The sequence below is a fragment of the Marmota flaviventris genome, chromosome 17, assembly GCF_047511675.1.
Source record: "Marmota flaviventris isolate mMarFla1 chromosome 17, mMarFla1.hap1, whole genome shotgun sequence".
Lineage (NCBI taxonomy): Eukaryota > Metazoa > Chordata > Mammalia > Rodentia > Sciuridae > Marmota > Marmota flaviventris.
Genome location: NC_092514.1, coordinates 33,457,361 through 33,473,314, shown reverse-complemented (window position 1 = coordinate 33,473,314; position 15,954 = coordinate 33,457,361). Strand labels below are relative to the sequence as shown.

At 37.9% G+C, this 15,954-nt stretch overlaps 1 protein-coding gene across 1 annotated transcript in view; it reads right to left on the bottom strand.

Moving 5' to 3' along the window:
* Blmh (bleomycin hydrolase) overlaps positions 1 to 15,547 on the bottom strand; it is a 47,338-nt gene extending 31,791 nt beyond the window's left edge. The window contains exons 1-6 of the mRNA XM_027924509.2: positions 15,382 to 15,547; positions 14,884 to 15,081; positions 12,460 to 12,569; positions 11,218 to 11,359; positions 10,550 to 10,638; positions 7,967 to 8,059 (exon numbers count right to left, since the gene is read on the bottom strand). Coding sequence (XP_027780310.1) covers positions 7,967 to 8,059; positions 10,550 to 10,638; positions 11,218 to 11,359; positions 12,460 to 12,569; positions 14,884 to 15,081; positions 15,382 to 15,394 — 645 coding nt within the window. The 5' untranslated portion in view covers positions 15,395 to 15,547. The remainder of the gene's footprint in view (positions 1 to 7,966; positions 8,060 to 10,549; positions 10,639 to 11,217; positions 11,360 to 12,459; positions 12,570 to 14,883; positions 15,082 to 15,381) is intronic.
* Positions 15,548 to 15,954: the final 407 nt, after the last annotated feature.

Sequence of the window (15,954 nt, the reverse complement as noted above, 5' to 3'; positions counted from 1 at the left end):
GTATATTTGTTCATGAAACCATTTTGATAAATTCTCAGTTATCCAAGGATGGTAAATCAAGGACCTGACCAAAAGAAGGGGGAATCTAAGGCCAGGCCCAATGACGATTAAGAGAACTAAGTGAATATCTATCTGTTTACTTTTAAATATACTTTAAAGATAGATATGAATGTTTTCTACTATAGTTTTCATAGTATCTTATTGTGTATTTGACTCCCTGCTTTAGGTAAAAAGTATTAAGTTACCCCCTTCTTCTCTCAAAAAAAGCATCAGAGGGGCTGGGGAAGCAGCTCAGAAGTACAGTGCTTGCCTAGTGTACACAAGGCCCTGGGTTCTAGCTCTAGCACCATTAATAAAAAAAAAAAGAAAAAAGAAAAAAAAAGCATTAGAGGAATTCACATTTTGTTTCTGCTATTTAATGAATTTTATGGTGAATCCTTTTGCAAAACAACATTTAGCCCTACTGCATATGCTTTATAAATCTGAATTTTATCAAATATACATTTAAGATATACGTGAAGATAAGAGTGACATTCCTTCCTCTTAGATTCTGGTAAAACTCTGTAACTTGAAATATGTGGCTTTGTTTTATATTATTTGTTTACCATAACTGTAAATTATCCAAACATTCATATTTAAATCAGTTTGTATAACACGTTGGAAGGAATATTTAACTATGAATCAAATAATAATACTCTTTTTTTTCCCTCTAGGGATTGAACCCACAGCCTCACTTATGCTAGGCAAGCACTCCACCCCATTGAATGACATCCCCAACCCTCAAATATAGTTAGTTAACTAAACTCTGATTAAAAATCTCCTAAAGTAGAATCTCCAAGGTCCTGGCACTACATTTTCTTGAAAAGAAACTGCTGTTCTGAAATAACATTGCTTATTCTCAATGGTACAAACCATCAGTGCACTTTAGATATACAAGTCTGCTCTCTAGTGGGTAACACAGGAATGTCATCTGCTTCTCACAAAATGCACTTGGCATTCAGGACAAAACAAAAGATACTGGCTATTGAACACAAGTCAATATAGAGAACTGAATAAAATAACAGAATGACCATAATCTCAGAATACTTTTGATCTTCCTCTCCTTTATTTGTAATTTTATTTTTTGGTGAAGTGATGCTTTACTACTGAGGTACATCCCCAGTTACCCCTTTCTTTTTAAATTTTGAGTCAGGGCCTTGCCAAATTACCAAGTCTACCCTCGAATTCGTGATCCTCCTGCTTCAGCCTCCCAAGTGCTGAGATTACAAGTATGTGCCTCAGTGTCCAGCTCTTTACTTTGTTTTTTTCCATAACACTTATGAAAGTATATGAGCATATTATTCTTCCTATATATTTTGTCTCTCTCTACTAGGAAGTAAATTACACAAAGGTGGGGATTTTAATGTTTTGTTCAGTATTGAATCCCTAATGCCTAGAACGGTGCCAGGTACATGTGGAATATTTACTGAATGTATGACTTGTGATTTCAGATCAAAAGTGTCAATCCCAACCTAATAAAAAGGTATTAAAACAGAGTAAAGTGGGCAGACTAAGGGAATATGAACTTTCCAAAATGCTGAAATACTGAAGGCAGAGAGATATATGGCACGGTGACAAATGGGAACTGACTGTTTTCCCCCCAACTCCCCAATCTATTTATATAGCTTATAAATGTGGTCTTACTGATTTTGAATTTTTTTAAAAAATTAAAACAGAAGAAGTCAATGTTTGTAATTATTCCTTTAAATACAGATTACTGGAAAAACTTCTAATTTTTTTGACTCACTGAGATCCTTCTCTTGCACTTTTGACTGGAGGTAGGTTCAAGAAAAGCCATGCTGAGATACACTGCATCTATACCTGCCTGTTAGGGCCATATGGCTTCTGATTTTAAGATTTTATATTCTTGCTAATTTAACTGGAAATTTAAACTAATCGTCCTATGTAGCTAAGCATATGTAATCCCTTTCTATCAAGGAATTACAATCAATTTAAAAACAATCTCTACCAACTTAAAACCAATCAGAAAAGCTGCCCTTGGTATCGAAAAAAACGCAATTCCTGTTTCTATTTAAATACATCTTGTAGAAGGCAGAATATAAATAAGAGAAAAAGGCCTTAACTCTCAAATCTAATTTTATAAAGGAGCCATACTGAAATGGTCTCTAAAAATATTTTCCTCCAGCAGAGAGATTTATTTTAAATGATTCGTGGAAGTCTAAGATGATAAATAACTGAATCAGGATAGGGAAAGGGCAAAGCACAAGACATAGAACACGGGGGCGGGGTTGGGGGGATATACCGATCCCAATTTAAAAAGACAAATAAATTTGCAATCTGGGACTGAGTCAATTCCCATACTCATGACTAAATCCGGGAGACAAACAAGAGAGTCAAGTGAGAAGAAAAAGATGCAATAGGTGAAAGTCCGTCACCACTACTTAGAAGTGTGAGAACCTTTAAGAGTTATTTTGTTAGGCAGATCAGAAAGGAGGAAAGGTTGAAAGTTAGTTTCAAAATAACCAAACTATGGGGCTGGGGTTGTGGCTCAGCAATAGAGTGCTTGCCTAGCATGTGCGAGGCCCTGGGTTTGATCCTCAGCACCACATAAAAATAAACAAGTACGTGAAAAAGTGTTCATCATCATTAGCAATTAGAGAAATGCAAATCAAAACCACTCTAAGATTTCATCTCACTCCAGTAAGAATGGCAGCTATTAGGCATACAAACAACAATAAGTGTTGGCGAGGATGTGGGGAAAGAGGTACACTCATACATTGCTGGTGGGACTGCAAATTGGTGCAGCCAATATGGAAAGCAGTATGGAGATTTTTTGGAAAATTGGGAATGGAACCACCGTTTGACCTAGCTATCCCTCTCCTTGGTCTATACCCAAAGGACTTAAAAACAGCATACTACAGGGACACAGCCACATCAATGTTAATAGCAGCACAATTTATAATACCTAAACTGTGGAACCAACCTAGACGCCCCTCAATAGATGAATGGATAAAAAAAAATATGGCATATATACACAATGGAATATTACTCAGCAATAAAAGAGAATAAAATCATGGATGGAGTTAGAGAAGATAATGCTAAGCGAAATTAGCCAATCCCAAAAAATCAATGCTGAATGTTTTCTTTGATATAAGGAGGCTGATTCATAGTGGGATAGGAAACGGGAACATGGGAGGAATAGACAAACTCTAGATAGAGCAGAGGGGTTGGAGGGGAAGGAAGGGAGCATGGGGTTATTAATGATGGTAGGATGTGATCATCATTATTATACAAAGTACATGTATGAAGACATGAATTGGTGTGAATATACTGAATATACAACCAGAGATATGAAAAATTTGTAATGCATTCCACTGTCATATATAAATAAAAATAAATAAATAAACAATAAACAAGTAATATAAATGTATTGTGTCCACCTAAAATTAAAAAATAAATATTAAAAAAAATAGCCCAAACAAACTAGCTGGGCAAGGTGGCACATGCCTATAATCCAAGTGGCTTAGGAGCCTGAGGCAGGAGGATTATAAATTCAAAGCCAGACTCAGCAAAAGTGTGGCACTGAGCAACTCAGTGAGACCCTGTCTCTAAATAAAACACAAAATAGGACTGGAGACGTGGCTGGTAGTTCAGTGTCCCTGAGTTCAATCCCTGGTGCCAAAAAAAAAAAAAATAACAAAATAACAAAAAAAACAAACTAGGGGCTAGGGATATGGCTCAGTGGTTGAGTGCTTGCCTAACACATATGAGGCACTGGGTTTGAACCTTAGAGCCACATAAAAATAAATACCTAGAATAATGGTATTGTATCTGCCTACAAAATAATAATAATAAAAATAATAATAATAACAACAATAATTTTTAAAAAATAACCAAACTACCCATAAGGGAGCAAAACTGGAAAAACTAAAAGATTTCAGTGGCTAGAAACACTACAGAAGTGCAGAATCTTAGAATATTCATTTTACTGGCAATATTGGGTTATTAAGAGAGTTCAATAAAGTCTGATGCACTGTAAAAATACTAGGTTTTTCTATTATAAAATGCAAAGCTACAAAGCTCTTAAGTCATTTATTCCAATTTTTTTTTAAACTGATGGAGGGACTAGGCTTAAAGGTGAAATGACTTACTGATCACAGAGTAGTCACAAAGACACTACAGTGGTCACAGAAAATCGAAGAATTTTGAAGGCAATTCAATCAAATGCTATGGTTAATGAACCAGCTACAGGAGAGGAGTAAGTGACCTTGATGACTGATAACACTGAGAATGAGGGGTGAAGAAATGGCTGCTCTCTACTGCTTCCTGGTGGAGAATGAAAAAAGGGCAAGGATCTGTTTAAAAACAAATGAAACAAAAACCACCTAAGCCCATAAAGGAAGACAGAGAAGTAGATACTTTCTGGGGCATTAAATATATTTTTGACAGAGAATGACATGTAAAGGTACACCCAGATGGTATATGCCTTTCTGTGATGGTAAAGGCAATGTGCTCATGTGGAAAATTAATAGTTCAATAATGATCCTGAGAGTGCTTCTAGAGTAGTATTTGAATCAAAGATACAGAAGTGCACACTATCCTGCCCCTACTCCAGACCTATTCTATCAATCTGCATTTTAATAAGATCCCCAGGTGATTCATATGCACCTTGAAGTTTGAAAGCACTACTTAATAGACCATATCCGTTCTTTCCCTCCTCCGAAATCTTCCTCTTCAATATTATTTCTCTCATTCACATTTGTTATTTTTTCCACACACTGGTTCCCTACTGCCCTAACTGCCTAGCAGCATTCTTTCACATATTCAAGACATCCCCATGCCACATTACCCAGATATTCCACCTTCCTTGTCCTCCACATTCAACACATCAGCAAGTCTTGACAGTTTCATTTCCAAAATACACCCTGAAATTGATTCACTTCTCTCCATTCTCACTCTCACCAACCCTACCCAAACTACTATAACCTCTTATCTATGTGACTAGAATTAACTTCCTATCTGGTCTCCCCGCTTCCTATCCTGCTGTTATACCATCTATTCTCAAAACATTCAGAATGAACATACTTTTTTTTTAGTTGTAGTTGGACACAATTCCTTTATTTTGTTTATTTATTTTTATGTGGTGCTGAGGATCAAACCCAGTGCCTCACATGTGCAAGGCAAGCACTCTACTGCTGAGCTTAAGCCCCGGCCCCCAGAGTGAACATTTTTTTTCTCTTTTTAAAATATTTTTTTAGTTGTCAATGGACCTTTATTTTACTTATTGATATGTGGTGCTGAGAATCAAACACAGCACCTCATACATGCTAGGCAAGCTCTCTGCCACTGAGCCACAACCTTAGCCCCAGAGTGAATATTCTTGAAGCAAAAATTAAACCTTAGCTTAAAACCCACAATGCTTACCTCATTTAGAAATAAAAATTTAGAATAAAATGCAGATTTGAATTTGTAATCCTCCTGCCTCAGCCTTCTGAGGCATGTGCCACCACACACAGCTAATTTTTTATTTTGAGAAAGTCTTGCTAACTTGCAAGGGTTTGCCTTGAACTTCCTCCCGCTTCAGCCTCCCAAGTTGCTGGGATTACAGGTGTGCACTACCGTCAGGCCTAAATATTGTTTTAAGAGCTAAGAGCCACTACTATACAATTTCCTAAGCAAATCAAAATGACCCTTCATAGCACTGACAAATATTATTTTTGGTCTCTGTTTTATGATTTGTTTTTAACAGATGGAGTTTTGGTACAGTATACATTAATAATCCTAAAGGGATCTGGAGATGGAAAGGAACACACTGAGAAAATACTGCAATAGAGGTGACTACACTTTTCTAAAACAGATCTGCCTTGTCTATCACCTCTACAGAGAATCTGCCCTTCTCTCAGAAAGAATGCCTTCAGCATAAACATTCCATTCAAAGCAATCTGAGCTTCATGGTTGTTCATTTAGTCATCATTTTGACTTGCCCACAAGGCTAAACAAATCAAAGGTACTAATTTGTGGCTTTAAATGAAGCTAGACTCTTCATTACCAGAGAGTCAGGCTCAATAAAGAAGAGTCATTTGGGGAACTGTAAAGATTTAAAAACCGACCACACAGAATTCTGTAGTGAACAGTTTGGGGAGAATCATTATGTAAACAATCCTATAAAACATCTATGCTCAGGACTTGGTAGTAGGAGAAAAAAATGTAAAATATATCTGCCTTAATTCTTATCAGTCACTTGCTCTTCCACTAGTCCTACGATTAGGACGTGAATCTTAAATACATTATTAGTCCAAAGATCATTGAAACAAATATCCCAAGCCAATAGAAAGCTTATGTTCTATAAAAAGTATTATCTTGGATCTTTCCCTAACTGTTTGCAGAACTTTCATGCCTGCTGTACTCCCATTATCTTAAAGCATAAATGATGGAAGATTATGTAAGAGATATGCCCTATGCAAGAGATACCATTCCAAGCAGTGAAGAGAAGAGAACTAGTATTTACTAGACTCCTGCTGTGTGCCTTGCATACTTATATTTAATTCCTTATACGACCTCATAAAACCCAATTAGGAAACTATCTTAAATCTCAAATTCAATCTCACATTAACTGAGCTACCCAAGATCATAGAGAGGGAGGGTGAATCTGTACCCAGATCCTGCCAAGCACCATGGCAGCCCCGTGCCACTGGGCACAAAGAGGTCATCAACTGGGACTGAGGGGCTAGGGTACCAGAAGAGGTGTTTTGATGGGGCATAGGCTGTTAAATAATAGAATCAGAGTTAAAATCCACGTACATCTAACTCCAAAGCCTGTTTTTTTCTTGCTACACGAAGACATCTTTCTGTAATAGGAACATTTAAGAAGAAAGGCAAATATGAGATAATTTAAATGCTTGTGGTAAATTAAACCTCATATTCATTCAATTGAAAGACAATGTAAGAAGAAAAAGCTATTGTGTCAAGTACTGGGCTAAACATACTACACTTGAACAGAGATCTGAGAGCTTAAGAAACTAGTCCCAGGAGACATGGCTCTTAGGTAAAGAGAAGACTAAAATTCACACAGTCTGACTCCAGAGACTATGCTTTCAACTACTCTTCTAAAATTTAAAGGAAAACATTAGTGAAGGATAAGTTTTTTTTCCATTGCAGTGAAAAAAAAAATTAACCCATTTTAACTTCACAGTCTTAAAAGGAGGTCTACTAATGGGCCCAATGGCTGAAAAAGGTTCTTTTCTCAAAGCAATTTCAGTTTCATGTATATTCATTCTGGATATGGACAGTGTTAAGTAATAAAATTTCTTTACTGCTTTGACAATAAATACTTTGACTACCTTATATTTGATGCTTTTTAAGTTTTTCAAAAAGTTTTCAAATACATTATTTTAACTGATATAACCATCAACAGTTCCTCATCTTTATTCCTACAAAACCCCAAAAGTTCTGGCACCTACCCAAGATTCCCCACATCTCATGCCACTGGGTATACAATTCCCTTTACCTGAGATGGTCTTCCCTATTATTTACCTAGTAAATTCTTACTGCTCTTTCAAAATCTCCCTAGGTACCTTGAGCTCAAGGAATTATTCACTCCTCCTCTAAGACCACCAATTCCTTTTTCACATATTTCAGCATAGGACTTATTTATAGCACAGGATTTATTATAATAATTCATGTGGTTTTTTTCCCCCAAGAGACTGAGCTCCTTAAGAGCAGAAATGGGCTTTCTCATCTTTGTTTCCTCAATTCCAAACTCACAGAGGTGTTCAATATTTAAAAAATGAAGAATGAAGAGCTGTACTAAAATAAAATCAAGTTTAAATCTCAAATTTTTTTTAGTGTAAAATAAGTAGTTTCCATTTAATTAAATATTTACTGTAATGACTATACTTTCTAATCAGTTTAACAAATGTTCTGAGTTCTTTAGAAGAATCATAAAAATCCAGATAATTATTATTACCTCCTCCATCATGACGTCCTGTGTAGCTGAGATTTCTCCCTTGGTTGCTCCACTGTGTACCAGGTTCCGTAGTCGAATACAGAATTCTCTCATCTATGATAGAAACTTATTCAGTACTCCAATAGTTACCCAAACTGTGAATAAGCCTAATGTAAGACCAATGCTAGTTCTATTTTTAAGTATAACTTGGTCAAGACCAGAGCAAAAGTACAGAAGCAAATGTTTTTCCCCAATGAGTCTACTTAAACACACAACAAAAACAAACGAACAAACAAAAAAATACTTTGCATAAGACATGGATTATTCCCAAAGACTACTAGATGTTTCTGCACTATAATTGACAGTACTCTTTGTATGGACTTGGGAAAAACATGATTCCATAATGCCTTTCACCCTTAGAAAAAGCAAGAAACAAATGATTATGGCACTAGACTTACATATTTTTATTTGGAATTTTATTAGTTGTTCAAATCACCTTCTCTGTCAAATCACTATGAAATGGCTGTGTCAACTTCCAATATAATTTTCAATTTTGTTGCTTTAAATTTTGAGAGATGCCCAAAATAAAGGAGAGTCTGAGATTTAACAGCATGCTAAGGAGGATCTTCCTCACACTCAAAATGAAATCCAAAGTTATGCTACTAATGATCATTTAGCCTTTAGATAAGAATTTCCAGTTTCCTCAGTAGAAAATAGCTTACTTCTAATATTGGGGAATATCTGTATTTATTTTAAAATGTCATCTTTTTCCCATGACAGATCCAATTTTAGCCTCAGAGACAAGGATAGTAGATTCTCTTAATTCCCAATTCTCAAAAAAGATGTCTGGCTAGCAGAGCAGCATCCTTATAGGATTTATAACCTTTCTTTGTAAAATGAGTTATGTGAAGAAAAAAATGATTCATTAAGATAACCGACACAATAAAAAACAGCTTAAGCTGGGTGTGGTGGCACACATCTTTAATCTCAGCTACTTTGGAGACTGAGGGAGAAGGATTATAAGTTTAAGGCCAGCCTGGGCAATTTCGCAAGACCCTGTCTCAAAATAAAACGATAAAAGGTACGAGAATGTAGCTCAGTAGTGGAGCATTTGCCTAACATGTGCGAGGCTCTAATTCCCAGTACTAAAAGAAAAAAAAAGTACTGTGATTATATCAAATCTTTAGTGGGCAGATAAATCATATTAATGTGGTCTGGGGAAGCCTAAGAACTCAGCATACTCTTTAAGGAAGTCTTGCAAATAGTTCTCTTTGGTTTTACTAGCAAATAAAGCTGTCCCAACCCATCTGTATAAGAACTAAGCAAGAGGCACATATTGAGCATGAGACTTTCCCCCCTGAATATCCATAAGAAAATATTAAAATCAACAGAAATAAAAGATATAAATTTTTTTTCCAAATCTCAATTATTTTTAAAAACTGTGTACACTGAAATAACCAGAACTCTTTTTAAAAATGAGTTAGGGGCTTTATTTTTTTCTTTTGGTATGAGGGATTGAAGCCAGTAGTGCTTAATCACTGAACCACATCCCCAGCCCTTTAAAAAAAAAGTTTTGTTTTGTTTTGTTGGCAGGGAAAAGGAAAAAGGTGTATTGCTTTGTCAGCAAAGGAGAAACACAAGGGACTCCTGCCTTGCCTGTCAGCAGGAATAGGGACTTTTTTTGGGGGGCGGGAGGTATTGGGGATTGAACTCAGGGGCACTCGACCACTGAGCCACATCCCCAGCCCTGTTTTGTATTTTATTTAGAGACAGTCTTACTGAGTTGCTTAGCACCTTGCTAAGTTACTGAGGCTGGCTTTGAACTTGCGATCCTCCTGCCTCAGGCTCCAGAGCCTCTGGGATTACAGGCAGGAGAACAGAACAGGGGGCTTTTAAAGAGGTGACTCAAAGGCTACATTCCACATGTTCTCTGTTAATTTGGGAGATAGTTATTTCTGGGATCTTCTGGTAGCATCCCAACATCTGGATTACTTCATTCCTATGGTGAGGGTGTACTCAGGGACAGATAACTTGCCTAGGATGGGGAAGAAAGGTAATCCTATTTCCCCTGAGATTAAGGAGGGGGAGAGATTAGACAGGAGCTGGGAGAGAGGAAGAGAAAGATATGTCCACTTTAAAAATAAGTTGAAGTGGCAGAACAGCAAGGGTTATATTCAAAGCATAAAGTGGACCACTGTCACATTTCCCCACTGTCAATTTCTACATTCCATTTCCATGGAAAAAGGGATGACAATATCTCCAAACTGCTTCCTGCTGAAAAGGGGCAAAGTTGGGGGCAGTAATTTTAAAAAATTTGAGACAGGTTCTCACTTAGTTGCCCAGGCTAGCCTTGAACTTGTCATCCTCCTGCCTTAGTATCCCGAATTGTGGGATTCAGGTGTGCACCATCATGACCAGATATTTTTGTTTTTGTTTTTGGGACTGATCCCAGGCTAGACAAGTGCTCCATTGCTTGGTATGGTCTCCAACTTGCCATCATCTGCCCTAGCCTCCCAAGTAATTCAGATTACATGTGTGTGTAAGGTAGAAAAGTTTTAAGGTAAGTACACTAAACTCAATCCTACCCTGCTCCACATGTCATACCTTGTGATTCAGAATATCATTCATGCGTCTGCTTGCCTCTGTTGTATGAGACTCAGGGAAGCATTTCTTAGGGACAACGCCATATTTTTCTAAAAGTAAACAAATTTTAGTGTTCAATAAAGTAAAAGTATACTCTAGTGTTAGACATTCTGTCAAAACTCTCTATTGCTTTTAAAAACAGGCTATATTTTGCTGTTCTAATCTAGAAAATCTAGTGCTTATTATTAATCATATTTTCCACGTACATATTCATCTACCTGTTTTAGAATTAATTCTTTTTGCCTATCATACTTTGCAAAATGCCCAGCTCAAAGAGATTTATCCATTTGACACTGTCAAACAGTTGCAGCTTAATGTGTGTGTGTGTTTTTTTTTATTATGTCAATGGACAAAAGATTTTTAATGCAAAGTTAGTTCTATTTAACATTTCCTTTTTCTTCCTGACGCACCATTCCCATCTCCTTATCACTCATTTAAGAAAGGCACTTTATAGATGAGAACGTGAAATAAAGATTCTTATATCTAACTACATACTCTTCTTAAAGATGAATTCTTCTTTGTATATAACCATCAAAGAAACAGTCTATTCCTTACTACACTAAAACTCAGCTCAACTCAGCTCAATCAGGCTGAGTTTTAGTTTAGTTTCATTACAGAAAGGCTCTTACCAACAATATTGACAAGCATATCCCATTGCCCACCATCATTTGTAGGATTCATAAGCAAATACTGCACTAGCCTCCCATCCTCAGGCTCTTTTTTCTGGGCTGTGTCCACAAAAGCATTCAAGAAGAAATAACAACGTTCAACCTAGAGTAAGGAAAGATAAATAAAATTTTAAAAAGAGAGAAGCAATAACTTTATTGGCATTATCAACACAATAAGAATCATGGAACTATCACAGATCCAACATAATAGGTATTTTAAAACTAAAGTTGGGCTAGAGAAGAAAAAGGAAGAAAAAGATTGGGGCAGGGTAGGGGGTAGTGTCTGTTGACAACTGAAGGGAGATCAGTAGAGTAGAGGAAAGGGATCCAGGGAGGGAGATGGGGACAGAAGGGGAAATACTGGGGGAATGATATTTGTCAAATTCTATTGTTATATTGTGTATATATGAATAGGTAACAACAAAGTCCCTATTATGTACAACTATAATGCACCAATAGAAAAATAAGGGGGGAAAAAAAACCCCACTAAACTTGGTAATTAAATATCAGCATCTAGTTTCATAAGAATATATGAAGTCTCTTCTTTTTTTTTTTTTGAAGTCTCTTCTTATACTTGTATAATTATTCCAACATATTGTATGTTTGTGCATACATTCTCATATTAAAATAAAACCTGAAATTTAGAGTCTTCAATCAAAACACATCTGATGTACACATATAATACACAATTTAAAGATTTTTAAATGGAATAACGTGATTGTTTTTCAGTACTACCCAAAGAAGGAGAATGAGGTCCTAAAAAGATCAAGTAACTTAAAGAAGTCAAAAAGAGAAATGATGGAAAACACAATTTTAAATCTTAAAGAAATAGGAAGTAGTAAGATAAGCCAGTGAATTTATCATTTCATGGCAATAAGAAGGCACCTACCAACCAAAGCAGTTCTGGGGGATGGGGTATAGCTCAGTAGTACAGCTCTTGCCTAGCATGTGTGAGGTCCTGGATTTGATATACAGCACCAACCATATCTACACACACACACACACACACACACACACATACACACACACATACACACTTCTCCCTTCAATAAGAGTCAACTTTTATTCTTTGGAAATCAGAATAAATGGTGTTTCACCTATAATTAAAGGGTAGACTATAACTGGAAAAGGAAGAAATGAAGAGAAAGTCCCTACCTAGGTTGATAACAAAACAAAAAGAATCTTCCAAGATCAGTCCCATACCTTGTCCCAGAAAAATAGGTAAGATTGACTAAACTCAAATTCTTCAATATTAAATTTTTTCATGAATGGAAGTCTCATAACATTCAGACAAGAAAAGATCCAGCATCGCCCTGAAACAAGAAAGCAAAACTAGAAATTATGATGAGTGCTCACAGATTATATTGCTTCAAATATATCTCCCAATACTACACTGCACCCATGACAAGATTTGGACAATTAAGACTAAATCACAAAGAGCAGAAACACTAAAAACAAAAAGACAGGTAGCAATTACCGTATGTCAAAGTGTGTAAAGGTTTAATATCTTTTAAAAATACATAGGTATTGTGTTCTACAACTAAAAAAAAAATTGGAAAAAAAAAACTATTACAAATCACCTAAAAGAAACACCACTAGAGCCAAGCACAGTGGCACATGCCTGTAATCTCAGTGACATGGGAGGCTGAAGCAGGAGAACAGCAAGCTTGAGGTCAGCCTTAGAAATGCAGTGAAACCTTAAACAACTTAGTGAAACCTGTCTCAAAAGAAGAAACAAAAAGGGATGAGGATGTAGATCAGTGGTAGAGCACCCCTGGGTTCAATCCCCAGTACCACACACACAAAAGAAACCCCAAACCTGATTCAATCAAATGATCTATTTAAGCATCCCAAACTGGCATGGAATGAGAGTAATATCTTCACTTAAAGATAAATTAATAGTGTGCACATCCTGAAAGTCTTTGAATACTTGAATATAGGGTAATTCTCTTTGTGTGTGTGTGTGTGTGTGTGTGTGTGTGTGTGTGTGTATGTGTGTGTGTGAGAGAAAAAGAGAGAGAGAGAGAGAGAGATACTGGGCATTGAACCTAGAAGTACTCTGCCACTAAGCTATAATCCCAGCTCCTTTTATTTTTTATTTTGGGACAAGGTCTTGCTAAGTTGCCTGGGATGGCTTAGAACTTTCGATTCTCCTTTCTTAGCCTCCTAAGTTTCTGAGATTACAGGTGTGCACCACTGTACCCAGCTAACACTCTTTTCTAAAGGAAAATTTGGAGGGAAAAAAACTTTGACTTCTATTTGGTTGTAACTTTTTACAGATATGAAACCATATTCACATTATATGGATAAGTGAGAAAAACAGGTAGGTTATCTAAAAATGTGTGAGGTATCAACTCATACTAAAAATACACATAGGATAAAGATCTGATAAATTTACAGAGAAAAAAAAAAAGAAAAAAAAATTCCTGTTGGTATTTTGCAAATTTTCTATGTTGAACAAGAATAATTTTGTAAGAAAAAATTTAAATCATATTTCCAAAAGTCATGAATGTCTTATATATCCATATATATATAAATATAAATATATATATATATATATATAAAAATATACACGTTTCAAGTAGAGAGAATCTAGATGAACTATTCAATGTGAAAACAAAGTACATAGTTCATGTGCTATTTGTAAGTAAAAGTGACACAATGTATAAAACCTGACCTGTTGACTTGTTCCAGATTAATATTTTCAGGCTTTCTGCTAAACTATGTAAGATTACTGTGACATTTAACTGGATCATTTGTAGCCTGACAGCACACATCACCCTAACACACTTTCTACCACAGCAAAACATTAATTATTGTAAGGTCATGATTTTTTTCCCTTAAAATTAAAAAGTCAGTGTTACTGAGGTATAATTTACATACAATAAAATACACCCGTATTAGTTAAATGTGCATTTTATGAGTTTTGACTGACTCTAGATAAGCAGTAATATGCTTTACGTCAATATAGATAGAAAAAGTGTTTTCTGGATGGAGAAAAGAATTTTCTCCATTTGTTGTCAGAATGTTCATATGTAGATCCCTTGATAACCAATATTTCACTGGAGCTATTATTTCTGAGTGGTGTGGGATTGTAAAACAAGATTTTTTTTTAACAAGCAAAGCAGAAGAACTGAATTTTTTTTTTCTGTATTACGAACTCACCTATTGGTGAGAACTGACCCTATTAGCACATTAACTATGAGGAATTTATTTAAAAATCTATTTCTATGTGTTTTCTATTTCATGTATTTATATACACTTTTAGGCAATTGTGGACATGAACATTTTTGCATGGTCTGTTTTGTGACCAAGGCACAGAGGCATCTGCAAGACATGGAGCTGCAATCAGGTAATATCAAAATAGAGTGTGACCTGTGCTCAAACAGATGACCCCAAACTTGTCACTCTAGTGCTGAAACTAAATATACGGAAGAAGTCACAGATCACCAAAATAAGTCTCACAGGTAATTGTTAGGCCTCCTTTTACCTGTGTCTATTCTCTAGGGACTTTCATGTTCTTTCAATGCAAACTTCTCTCCTCCTAAGACCATTCTGAAGTAAGACACCAAATTGGGACACTGTCAAAAAAGTCAAGTCAAGTATGCAAGAAGTTCAAAGCCTTACCTGAGCTCTTCTGGTTGGTGACCGGCTTGCCTTCCTGAGGCACAACGTGCTGGAACACATGCTGAGCCCCCTGTACGGTGGCCCTCTTCAGACAGATGTCCAGCAGGTCGTGGGTGGTCCCGACATTTTGGGCGAGTACGAACTGAGGGTCAGAATTCAGTTTCTGAATCAGAGCAGCTACCTTCTCCGAATTCAGTCCTGTTGGGAGACCAAACGGGATTTTTAGCACCAAACGGGCTGATCCAAGGCTCCCACGTCCCGGGTCTAACTTTGTAAGCGCATCCTGAGGTGACCACTGAAGCCTGGAAGCCTTTTACCCAATGCTCCTCCAAGATGCTGTCTCTCTCCGGGCCGCTCGGGGCCGCCCGGAAAGCTCCATCCCCTGCATCGCCCCGGGTCCCAGCCCTCTGGCCCTACGCGCCGCCGGGCCTCACGGGTCCAGCGGAACCCCCAGGGAGGACTCCGCCAGGCACTCGGCGGAGAAGAGCTGCGCCTCACCCGCGTTGTTCATGGTGCCCACGCTGCCCAGCAGGGTAACGTTAGTTTTCGGAGGGGTCTTCAGGTGAGCACTGGGACTGCACCACGGTCAGCTGCTTAGGTGGCCCAACCTGGCTCTTGTACCCGGAGCGCCGGAAAAAGGAAACCCGCTCGGTAGCGGCTGAGGCCCAGAGAAACGGGGTCCGCGGAGGGACAAAACTCCCCCCTCGCGTTGCTGAGTCAGCGCCTTCGGGGGCTGGCCCCGCCCGGGGGAGGGCCGACGGGGCCGCCTCGCTGACGCGTGCGGTGCGGCTGGCGCCCCCACCCGGGCGGGTCCAGAGGCTACTGCGGCCCCTGCTTGCAGCCTCGCAGTCGCCGGCACTGCCCACCGTCAGGCCTGGCGGCGCCAGCACAAACGGCCATCTGAGGTCTCCCCTTCCTGGCCACAGGGGCTCCCTCCCGGGATCGGTCCCAGTCGGAGGAGGGAGGCTGAGGGCTTCCACCCTGCGCCCACACCCTGAATATTCTACCACCGAGGAATGACCTCATTAAGCCTTTTGAGAAGCCAGAACGGGCGCTGGAGGCGGTGGGAAG